The sequence below is a fragment of the Acyrthosiphon pisum genome, chromosome A1 (assembly GCF_005508785.2).
Source record: "Acyrthosiphon pisum isolate AL4f chromosome A1, pea_aphid_22Mar2018_4r6ur, whole genome shotgun sequence".
NCBI classification, from domain to species: Eukaryota; Metazoa; Arthropoda; class Insecta; order Hemiptera; family Aphididae; genus Acyrthosiphon; species Acyrthosiphon pisum.
In genome coordinates this window covers 46006160-46018730 of record NC_042494.1, presented here as the reverse complement: position 1 = coordinate 46018730, position 12571 = coordinate 46006160, and the positions used below count along the sequence as shown (strand labels likewise).

At 24.9% G+C, this 12571-nt stretch overlaps 1 protein-coding gene across 5 annotated transcripts in view; it reads right to left on the bottom strand.

Annotated features, from left to right (window-relative positions):
- The window catches only part of LOC100160521 (multiple C2 and transmembrane domain-containing protein), a 78118-nt gene that overhangs the window by 52035 nt on the left and 13512 nt on the right, over positions 1-12571 (bottom strand). For 3 of the 5 annotated variants that reach the window (XM_029487156.1, XM_029487154.1, XM_003247475.4), the window contains exon 2: positions 11750-11789. The exons of the other annotated variants lie outside the window; for them this stretch is intronic. In XM_029487156.1, the coding sequence (XP_029343016.1) occupies positions 11750-11789 (40 nt within the window). The remainder of the gene's footprint in view (positions 1-11749; positions 11790-12571) is intronic. 5 annotated transcript variants of the gene reach the window in all.

The following is a 12571-nucleotide window of genomic DNA, read 5'->3' as shown; positions in this document are numbered from 1 at the left end:
TTAATTATCGTTAAACTAATAGCCGCTTAAGACACAGCGTAATATTCTTGTTTCTTTCAAGAATTTTAAGCTATAGGTGTTAAAAACAAATATTATGTATTTTTACGTTGAAATTATATTTAATACATTTTTTAGTATAGGGACTTCTGAAAGGAATATAAATGTTCAATTACATTTGGCAAAACGAATGAAAAAATATATCCAACACCAAATAAACGAAATTAAAAATCATATCCTTCCTCGGCATATTAACTCTTTCATCAGAGAAGAAGAAGTGGCCATAAACAGGCACAGAATAAGACACACTAGATTAACCCATTTCTTTCTAATGAAGAAAGAAGACCCACCCATATACTCAACCTGCAACCTTCCCCTGACGGTCAAATACATTCTAACCGAATGTAGGATGTATGAACCAAAACGTCTGAAGTACAGTTTAACCCATCAATTAGCTGAAAATCTAAACGCTAGTATCATTAATGTTCTCAAATTCCTTAGGGATACAGAACTTTTTAATAAAATTTAGTAATGTTTATTACAAATGTATAATATTAATACATATAATGTTTTACTATTAAGCTTATATGTCTCTCTTTGTTTTCTTTTTAATGTATCTATATTATTATAGTCATAAGCTTTTACCTATTGTAATAATTTACCCCTTGATGTAACAACAATGTTACATATTAAATAATGTAGCCAATGACCTAAGTCACCCAGGCAGTTTTTATCAATAGTAAAAAAATAATGTTCAATTGCTATATTAATCAGTGTAGCAGTGAGGAACTTATAGCTATATAATATATAACATTTATAAATAGAACAATTTCGATAAAATAACAGTTATTGGTATTAGGTACCGTCCTCGTTGGCCATTGGTATGTTTCATTGTTTCATTTTTCATAGTCAAATCAATTGAAATTAAAAATCTGACCTTTGCTGACATTAAAATACGGCTTATAATTTGTTGAAAATGTAAGAAAAAAAACCTGAGGCAAACATACATTTTCATTCATAATATTTGTTTGAAACTAATTTAATTTGTTAAAATAATAAAAAGTATAAGCGTATAAAGCTGAATAAATTGTTAACAAAATAATGAAGTGTTAGTAATTAGGCATTGATAAATATTTTTACTTGCAAAAATACCTCTTGTGTAGGTTATATAAGTAACAAAATAAATATTATACATATATTATACTCATTATTAACTATTGACATTTAAATAATATAATTTTTCGCTAAATTATGAAAGCCCTTAGTTTATTCACTATTCAACAAATAAATAAATTTCAATATGAAATATTATTTAAAAAGCATATAGGTACCTATTATCTATTAAATTTTATACTACACAATTAAATATAAATAAACACAAAATTAAAATAAGAATTCCATTTAAAAATAATTTCTTCGCAATGCGAAAACATAGAAACGATATAACATTTACATAAACAATTCGATATGTAGAAATTTATTTTAGTTAATGCGTTTTACATTTTTTATAAAACAAATAGTTGTACTTATGGTTTTTATTTTAAAGATAATATTATAATAATATGTTTGACGAAAAATGTCAATATCACCTTTGTGCCTAAAATAAAATCATACAACTCTTAGATAAAATATTACCTGGTTCAAGATAAAAAAAAGTCAAGATAGAACTTAAAGTTTTTAAGTACATGATTTATAAATTGAAGAATCACGAATGTATTGATTTTACAATATGGAGTTTTTATACTACCTACCTAACGCTACGGTCTCTGTAGGTACCTCCTTCGCTTTTTTTGTGTCTTACGTGTGGTGATTTGACAAAAGGAGACAAATAAATAAGTAATCCAAAATGCAATTTCAAATAGCTCATTTTTAGTTCTGATATTTTATTCAATTGGTAATTTAGAACTTTAATTTTTAATTCACAATCATTTTATTTGTTATTCAATAATTGATATTTTAATATACAATAGGTGTTCCACTGTCCTACTCCTACATCAGGTATCATATTCATTACTATTATCAATTCATTTTGAAAATAATTACCTATTCATTAATTTTTATGAGTTCCAAAAATATTTAACACGTCATATAAATATTTATTTTTTAATGTGATGATAAAAATGAAACATTGCTTTCGAATAAAATTAGGATACTGCATAGGTAACACATCAATATTAAATTCTAGAGCTACATTTGCAACTAAAGAAGTTTTCAATACGTGGGCTCATTATTTTGCTTGAGTCTTTTATCAGTTATCGCGTAGGTAAATTTTAAATCATAAATGAATGTATTTTTGAAAATTGATTTAATAGTAAAAAAACGACTTTTTGTGTTCTAATAAATGTAAAACAAAATTGATTCTTTGATTTTTATTAATTTACAAAATAAACTAAAATGTTTGCTATATTATCATCAAATAAAGGCTATACAGGAAATTAAAGACTTAACATATTACAGCGTGGACAAATTTTCTGCGTTTAAATCTTTTTATTAGAACTAAAATACTGTACACGTGTTATACACGAGATATTTTAAACCAAGAGTTTTGAAGGCGGTTAATAAATAAAAGAAAATATTTTTTTCTTCTAATAATATTGTCTTTTGGTAACTGTGTAAAACTGTGCTTATCATAGTAAAATCATGAATTTTATCAGGTTTAATAAAATTCATAATTGTATGCAGTAAAATTTATAAAATTTAAACTTAACATAAACATAGTTAGGTACAGCATAAATAATAAGAGAAAAATAACGAGAAGGTATTATATATTTGTGATAAAAGGCTCGTGCCAACATTAACTTAAATTTGGTATTTCATACTAGGAAAAATACTGTCAAATTGTTTGTGAAGTATCGTACTATCGTTGAATAAATAATACTTGTTTTTAATAAATTCACAGACACCAATAAGAAACCACCAAACTGTTAAAACTAATATTATTTAAAGTTAGTTGGATAAGAACTTTTCACTGAGAAGGTTTGCAAAATATGTTTGTAATTATTTTAAAATTAATGTTGAATACCTAATAATATTTATCGAAAAAACAACGGCAATGCCAGTTACAATAAAATGTATAAATAAAGTTCAACTTTGGCAGAAAAACTATATAAATTGAAAATATGTAATTAATTTTCTTTAAATATTTCTGTTTTATATTATTAAACTTTATAATATTATGTACGAAATATACGAAATCATTTTACGTTTTTTTCTACAGCCAAAGAGAAGTTTTTCAGATAATTCAAAATCATGAAATCTAAATAGAATTACTTTAAAGTAATGTGTATTTCTTTCGTGGAAAAAAGTTTATTTGAAAAATCAAAGCTGCCCCGAAAGTAGTATAATATGGTTTCTTATTTTATTGAACATAAATAGATCATTGTGTATGTAAAATTATAAAATCCAAAGTTATGACTTTATGAGTAAAACTCTACGCCATTTCCGGTTTTAATTTAGCTTTAAAATTTAGATAATATGTTTAACTGTTTTTTCAATAGAAATTTGTTATGGATTGTAATATTAAAACAACTAAAATTTAGCTTTTTTTTGTTAAGTCTATAAAAAAAATCGGATTATAATATTGAAATGATTGATATAATTTATATATTGATATTAAATGTTAATATATACAACAATTAAATACTTAAATTCAAAACCCCCCACCTTAAAATATAACTTACCAGTTACCATTAATGTTCACTGTTAATATCTTATGAACAAATACAAGGAACAGATAAAATATACATTTTAAGAATTATCGACCAACTCCATGGCATACATCTTAAAAATAATTATAATTGAAGCAATAAATAATTAAATGTTTATCTATTACAGTTAACATAAAAAAGTTATTTTATGGTGAGTACCTACTTATCAAGAGATGTATAAACATTTTTTTAGTTGATTAATAAAATATAAAATACCGTCATTATTAAAGAAACTGTAACTCTTTAGTAAAATTTAGTTTTACCAATGGCAAGATTAATTACCTAGGACATAGATAATATAGTAATAGCCAATAAGTAAGTATATATTGTATATTATACCTAATAAGTTTTATATAGAATTATATTTCACAACTTAGCCTATAATGTGTTAACATTAAAAATAAGATAAGTTTGTTATAATGTACATAAGTTCACGAGTATGTGAAATTATTAAGTATTCATTAATTATTTAAGTATTTTTTAATTTGTAAGCTTAAAGCACAATAAAGGCACACAAACAAATTTTTAATGAAAAAAAAAATATTTATTTATTAAAAAATCAACTTTATGAGATTTTTTAGGCTTATCGGTATAAGTAAATAAACCAAACACACGGAATAGATTAAAATTATGATGTAGAAATAATTTCGTTTTTTGTGTACTTACTTGAAAATTTACATTTTTATTATAATTAATTAATATAAGCATATTTATTTTCAGATTTATATTTAAATTATACACAGAACTTTGAGATTTTCAACATCCATTACTCATTAGCATTATATGCGTACCTATTATGGTTTAATAGGGAGAATATTTCGGTGATTCCATTCGATCAATTTACTTTGGTTGTATAAAATATGGAACGCGTCTTACGTAGAGTGACGCATACATTTCGACATCTTTATAAATAATAGAACACTTTGGACGTAACAAAGTCTAAAAATCGGACAATGCACAGTGAAAGTTAACCAAAACTGCAAGGTATAATAAGGAACTTAACAATTTGTAATGATTTCCGAAACGTATATACCACGAAAATAATAGATCTACCATTTCTGGTTGGTTATTCTGATTTCGAACAATATTTCATAAGGACTTTTTATTCAGAGACACTGGAATATAGAAGAAAAAGAAGAAAACCCAGAGAAAAAGTAAAATAACAATGGTTTTAAGTTTGAAGTTTTTCGGGAGTTCTAATGAAAATTACTGGCTAAGAGCCATAAAGTCAAATGCATATATATATATATTATACGCGCTACAATAGTTGCCAGAAGTATAAAAAGTGAAAAAACAGAATGCATAGGTACCTACAGAGATCACAGAAGTAGATCTACGATTTAGACATGTTTTTTATTTGCATAAATTGCAAAAGACACGCCAGCAGTTGTCTAATTTTTTTTCACAAGACGAATTCCACCATAGAATATTTGAATAAGATTCGAGGTAACTTATAGCTGATATTCATGTCTGTCTTAAACTATGAGCCAAATGATGTGTTTTTTTTTACGTAGTTTAATCTATGTACTTACAACTGCGATTAAGACGCCACTGTAAAAGATATTTCTGAGGTGTTACTTATTTCGTATTCTCTGTTTTTAATATTTAAACTCATAACTTCCGGGAATATGAATACGATACGCATCAAAAGTATAATTATAGTGTGCCTATATAATTTGTTTTATGATTTATCGAAATATATTATAATTTATACTTATAGATATTAAATTGAAATGTTTGTATAAATTACATTTTTAAAAGAAAATCACTGCATAATTATGAAGAAAAAAAAGATATTAAAATGTTATGGTCTCTTTGTAATTACTATATGCACATATTATAATATTATGTATATTTAATGACAAAAAAATTTTTTTTTAATGAAAACGTGCATTAATATTTAATATGAATACAATTAATGGTATTTCCTTGTGTTTCTGACATTTATTACCTTCCGTTGTTTATTACACTCGGTTATTTCTAAGATTTGATTGAATAATTTATAGTTGAATATAAAAACTTCAAATTTACGTTGTTGTAAAATGTAATATACATATTGTAAATACATTTTAAATGTTCATATTTCTCGTACACTAAAAAATGAGAAATATTTCAAAACATGTGTTGTAACTTGTAAATAATATTACTTCTGTATTTTCATGAATAATTGTATTTGTTATATTTTGTTATTTTACTTATTTTTGAACTATACCATAAAGTCTTGTTTATTTTAAATATATTCAAAACGCTAAAATATTAATTATGGTTCTTAATTATTAGTTACAAAATGTTTGGTGGTAAAAATATGTATATTAGTTTTACAATCAATTATATTATGTTGTTGAATGTAAAATTAAAAATGCTTTTACAATGTTTTGTTTAGTTTTGTTTATCTTCATTGCTTCTTATTGAAAGAGTACTCAGTAAGTTTTATGTGAGTTGTGACCCTATCTTTTGCTCGGAAATGTTGGTTAGTTGGCATTTTAGTGAGGTAATTTAATAAACTTGTCATAAGTTTCTTAAATCGCTAGAAAAAATTACTGACAATTTCAAAAAACATGGTAAAGTGACAAAGTGTATGACATTTTAAAATAACAAAATCAATCTTAGTTTATTAGATTTAATTTTAAACATCGTACTCATTTTACGTAATCAGAATACATATTTATTTGTTGAAACAGAAATGATTAATTAATATTTATTTAAAGCTCAGTCATATTTAGTATCAATTGTTTTTAAAGAGAATTCCGATGGTTTTTTCGTAACAGCTCATAGCAGTTTGCAATCGACTCTATTTTAAAATATTATTATATTAAATCAGTTCAGTCATAACATTGTAAGAAGCTTAACAAGACCTTTACGGTCTCTGAGAAACAATAAATATGTAAACTATTTAAAGAGAGGAAGTTTTTAAAAAAGGCGAACATTTAAAATATTCAAAAATTCAAAATAATATATAACGCATGTTGTATAAAAAAAGTTGTGTTTTTCATGTTGACTGCAAAAACTTTAAAAGTTATTATGAAAAGAATATTATATTTAAATTCCATATTCCAATATTTATTTGTCGATTTGTGGTAAAAAAAGAAATGTTTAATTTATACTAACCTAATGGATAGGTACTTATTACTTTTAAAAGAGTTTATGTTGGCTTTGTGCCAATTTATATAATTTATATTTCAATTTGAAAAGTTATTCAAGTTATATAAGCTAGTTAACGGTTTTATTATGTTTACGTTTTTAGGCGAATTTTGTGAAAAAAAATGTCTTGGTGGTATAGTAGAGTTTTTCAAATAGATGAATTTCTATTTCCATGGAAAACAGATCCACCATGATCACAATGGCCGCTATTTTAGACTGATTTAAACTTGGGAACAGGATGAGACAAAGCAAATTTTGACATCAATAATAGTCATTGTTGTATTGATAAATCAGTTAACTACAATACAAAATATTTAAGTATATAATATAACAAAAAAATAAATATAATAAATGTAATAAACTACAAATACGTAACATTTATCATTTATGTTATTGTTACCCTGCAGGTCAACGGAAAATTACGAAATTATGGAAAAAAAGTCGTATAAAACCTTCCTTCCTGGTAATTTTGAGACGAATTCAATAGAATAATGGGGAGTTTTCTGCATCATAATAATAAACGACAGTCAAAACGAAGGAAGCGAAAGAGTTATTGGATTTACCACCGCAAGAATTGTGTATATTATATACTTAATAATTATACATTAAAAAATAATAATAATCCTACTATCAAAAGAATCCAAAATGAAACTTTATATATACTACTTACCTTCGTCGTATCGCCTTATTATATGGATGCAAAATATGATTGGTGATAAAGGGTGACGAAGAAAAACTATTGAGTTTCGAAAGAAAGATTCTGAGGAGAAACTGTGTATAACTATGACCTTTATATAGGTAAATATAGATCATGGGTAATACGAGTGGAGAAAATGCTCAGAAATTAGAAGTCTATATTCAACAGACCATTCAAAGTTTTCTAATATTAAAAATAATAGAGTGAGACATACACATGCATGGCGGGAAAATCATGATTTGATCAATAACGTTATAATCAATAAGCCATCTGGTTACGACGAGGAAGATCGCGACAGTGGTGGATGGACCGTGTAAAGAATGATCGAATAAGAATAAATGACAAACAGCAAAAATACAAGAGATGACAAGAGATGACAGCGAGACTTAGTGGAAGCTGCGAAACGCCTTCTGCAAAGCGTATAAAGTAGAAGAAAAGAAACGTTCTTTCGTTTTTTTTTTTTTTATGAAAAGTACATCCGTGGCTGCTGCTACGTTGGAAATAATAACAGAAAAAAAATGTACGGAGCTTAAAATTAATATAATTAGATTACATATTTTGTACTTTCATTTCATGGTAGATATTGGATATTTAAATATAATTGGATAGGTTGATTGTATAGCAGTATATTATAGGGTCTAGGCTGAGGTTTATTTCTTCTTTTGTTTAACGGGTATAGTTATACCTACTTATTTTATTTTATTTTATGAAATTCACTGACATAGACAGTGATATATTAATTTTGTTAACATACTTTTTAATTTATTTAAAATTATATTTAGGTATACATTTTAGAATACTTAGAATACCTATTTAGGAACAAGGAAGTACAATGTATTGTATAAAATGCAATTACAGATGAACAACTTGTGTACCTTTAATATTATATTAGTTATTTAATACAAGAAATGTTTATTTTCACAAATCTTTAGGTGGGAAATGTAAAATTACTTTGTATTTTTAAATGCTTACATAATCCTATACTAAAATCTTTGACTAATGAAAATCTCTTTAACTACATCTTTCGTTCTTTCGTACATACGCCTAATCATAATTCCTGTAAACAATTTTACCAAGAAAAATAGATTTTTCTAATGAATTCTGGTATTTTTTCATTTGTTTAAGATTTCAGTATTAAATAATATTATGAACTGGTTTATTTAAAATTAAAGGGTAATCAAAAAGTAAAAGTACTTAGACACGAATAAAACAAATATAAAATATTGTACTCAAATTTATACTCATTATATATTATGAAACGCATATTAAAACTCATTGCAATGTGTGTTATTTTGATACTAAATAAAAAAAATCAATACAATGTAAATAATTAAATCTAATCTAAGTTAGGTTTTTTTTTATTATATTTGACATAATAGTATATACAATGCTATGCCATCTGATGATAGATGCGGTGTTATGAGTTATTGTAAAAATAAAATACATGAATAGTAAAAGTCATTACTATTTTCTTAATTATTATTATAAAAAACGGAATGTAGAAATAACTTAAGCGAATCTTTTGTTGATGCACCGATGTTTAAGTTTTTATAATTTTTTAATTAAGTTTTTTTCTGTCTTATAAAAGTTATTAACTTGCAAATTAAATGAACTGCACATCATTTGAGTGTTAATGATCTATAATATTATGAAAACAAATTATATACAACGCTAACAAGGTTTTCGTGCCAAGTGAAGTTATATGAAATATTTTACTAAAACGTACATTGTCTGGAAAAATATTTCTTTTATAATATATTATACCTATATAGATTATAGGTACTATTGTTTACTATTATTTTTTTTATCATACAACAAGATAGGTATCAAAAATTAGACAGTAAATTCAAACGATTACGTAATCAATCTTCCCAACTCTGTGCCTTATTGATTTCAGTCGATTATATAAATATATAATATTATAATACATTACAGTATTAATCTATATTAAAAAATAACATGGTATTTATTATGACCTATGTCTATGTGGAACGAATATTTTTTTTTGAATTGATAGCAATGTCAATCAACATATTATATTTTTACAAACCATGAAATGAGTACGTATTCCTACTACAATTTTATTTAAATAATATAAAATAATATTGTTTGAACAATTAAAACAAAAAAAATACCACACCACACAATTTCAGTCGTATATACATGTAAGCCATTGGACTAAATAAGCAGACATTTTGAATAATTAAATTTAATCAAATAACTGCTGGGAAAAAAACCATTTGAATAAACTAAAATGCAGTGACACTATCATCTTAACCTAAAAAAAAAAAAATAGAATTATCGCCAGCTAACATACGTAGTAAAACATTTTTTATAATAATATTACACATTACAACAACAAAAATTATATTCCCATTAAATCGTGAACTACAATATTGCAGTGTAAATGGGTGATTCTTTGAACAGTAAAAACTCATTATCTCGAAATATATCATCATCGCATATTTTGCTTATTGTATATTAAATACAGATTGTAACTGTTTTTTACTTTCAATAAAAATTAAAGTAGGTATCATACCTTCGACGATAGGAATGGAGTGGCACAGGAGTGAACCATGATATAACGTTAGTCTACTACTCCACTCATTTTACCATTAAAATCTAATTAGGTAGGTACTTATATACTGTTACTGCCTAATAAAATACTCGATTGAAATTCGATTTTTATGCATCATTATTCTCAAAAAAATGATCTGCTTCGGAATATGAAATATAAAAATGATGTCATCATTGAAAAAACTAAATACATAAAACACGACACCGATAGAAAATAATAAAGTTATTAAAATATCGAAAATGTTGGTTTTTTTTTTTATAAATTCTAAAAAACTTTAATACTCCATGAGTTAATGTGTTTTTATTATATTAAAATTATTGTTCTGTAAATATATACAATTATTATATATCATATAATAATATACCATTATATTATGTGTGCTCCCGTGCTGATAATACTTAAATAGTAAACATATTAAACAACATTTGAGAAAATTGCACGCATTGTCACATTGACCACTCCAATACCCCTACATCGACAATATGACAAAACAATTATGCAAATATGTTGGTGATAACCAGAATGTCATTGAATTGAAACGGGTTTAATGAGGATTTTGATTTCGAAAACCCTGAGCGTAATAAGCCAACTGTACAACTTTAAACAAAATATTTAAATTTGTTCGAAACAATTATACATGACATTTAACATTATTTCAAACGACTAGTTTTAGTTTCTAAAATAGTTTTTTTTCCTCAAATTTAGTTGTCTAATTAGTACTAACCATATGTCCATATATTGTATTATACTCGTAAATGACTTGAATTTATTCGCGTGTTTTTGAGCATTAACCATTAGCATAAGCGCATTGGGTTCATGCAATTGAAAATACGTTTTCTTTTTTTATTCAGTCGTTCAAATTTAAAATAAACATAATACGTTCCTATTGATAGGTACAGCGTACCTACTCATATAATATTATTATGTGCACTGAATTTATATTTTAAAATGTATGCGTACTCTATTGAATGCACTGAAAATTCAAAAGATCGCTCGAGTATATAATGTTGTTGTACAGGTGGAAATTGTCATTAATTATTTCATTGTTCATTAAAATAATATTATCTACTCACGTGCAATATGTACTTACAAAAATGGAAAGTATTCTTATTATACAGATTTAAATAATTAACTATAATAGAAGTAAATTAACAATTTACAGTACCCTCTCCCACAGTAAAAAAAATCACCCAATGGTCTAGGTTACAGCAGGTTAATTAATAATTAAAAAAAAAAAAGTAGATTATTTTAGAATCAAGATTGATGATTTTTTTAAAAAAATAATATATGTATTAGTAATAATATATCGTTATAATAATATGTCGAATAAATTGCTGTGGTTTTTTTGATCAGTCTAATAACACCCTACATAAAAAAAAAAATAAAGCGTGATCTATTTAAACTAATAATAACTAAACTGTGTTCTATATTATACCTATCTACAATTTTAAATTTAAATTTCAACAAAATCATAGATAATATTGTGATTTAGGTATATTTATCCTTACATTATATAGTTACATACAATTTATAAGCGTGTAGTCTGTATAATGGTAGTAATTTGAATTCATTTTTTTCCATTATAAGCGTAGTTAAATTATATTTAATAAAACGATGAACTTATATTACCTGATAAAGAACGTAAAACCATATCAGGTGGTTTTAGTTTCTGCAAAAAAAAAACCTAATTTAAAACATCACAAATTAAATAAAACCAAATAAAAAAATATTTAGAAGAGGGAACAAAAACCCTATGTATTCAACAATAAATTATACCATCGGAGAATGTGATATGTCAGTCAAAGTTATTTAATACTTAATTAAAATAAAGTTTTAACAATTTAATAAGAACCAGTTTAAGTACTTAAACAACTTTAATTTTGTTGGACTATTTTACTTTTTTAATTTTTAGTTGTTCTTATATAAGTTTAGACACTTACCTATGTGCTAAGGTATTGAAATCTTGAAACTAATTGATAATTAAATTGTTATTTCTATTAAGTATTGTGAAAAAATAAAATTTAAAAAATCAAAAAATCAAAAAATGTACCTATTATATTATATTACCGCTATATGGTGGTCAAAATTAAATGCATACATTTCAAAATGCATACTTGATTTATAAAATATTGGGCTTTATATTATCATGCATGTATTAATTTATATGAACATATTTATACTAAAAGCCACCATAATAAAGAAACACATTTGTCATTCCATAAATCTAATACATCATAGTACATACCTAGTTGACTTTGACAAATATTTGATATTATTTTTAGGGTTTTATCGATTAATAAGAACTGTAATACCGTATAATATTCTGCAAAATGCATATATTCGTCGGAATACCAATAATTTTATGCGGTATTGTTATTATTATAATGGACAAGAGGTTTATACCCAGGTAGGTTAAAGTATTTGTTACACGCACATTGGACTACTTTGAAA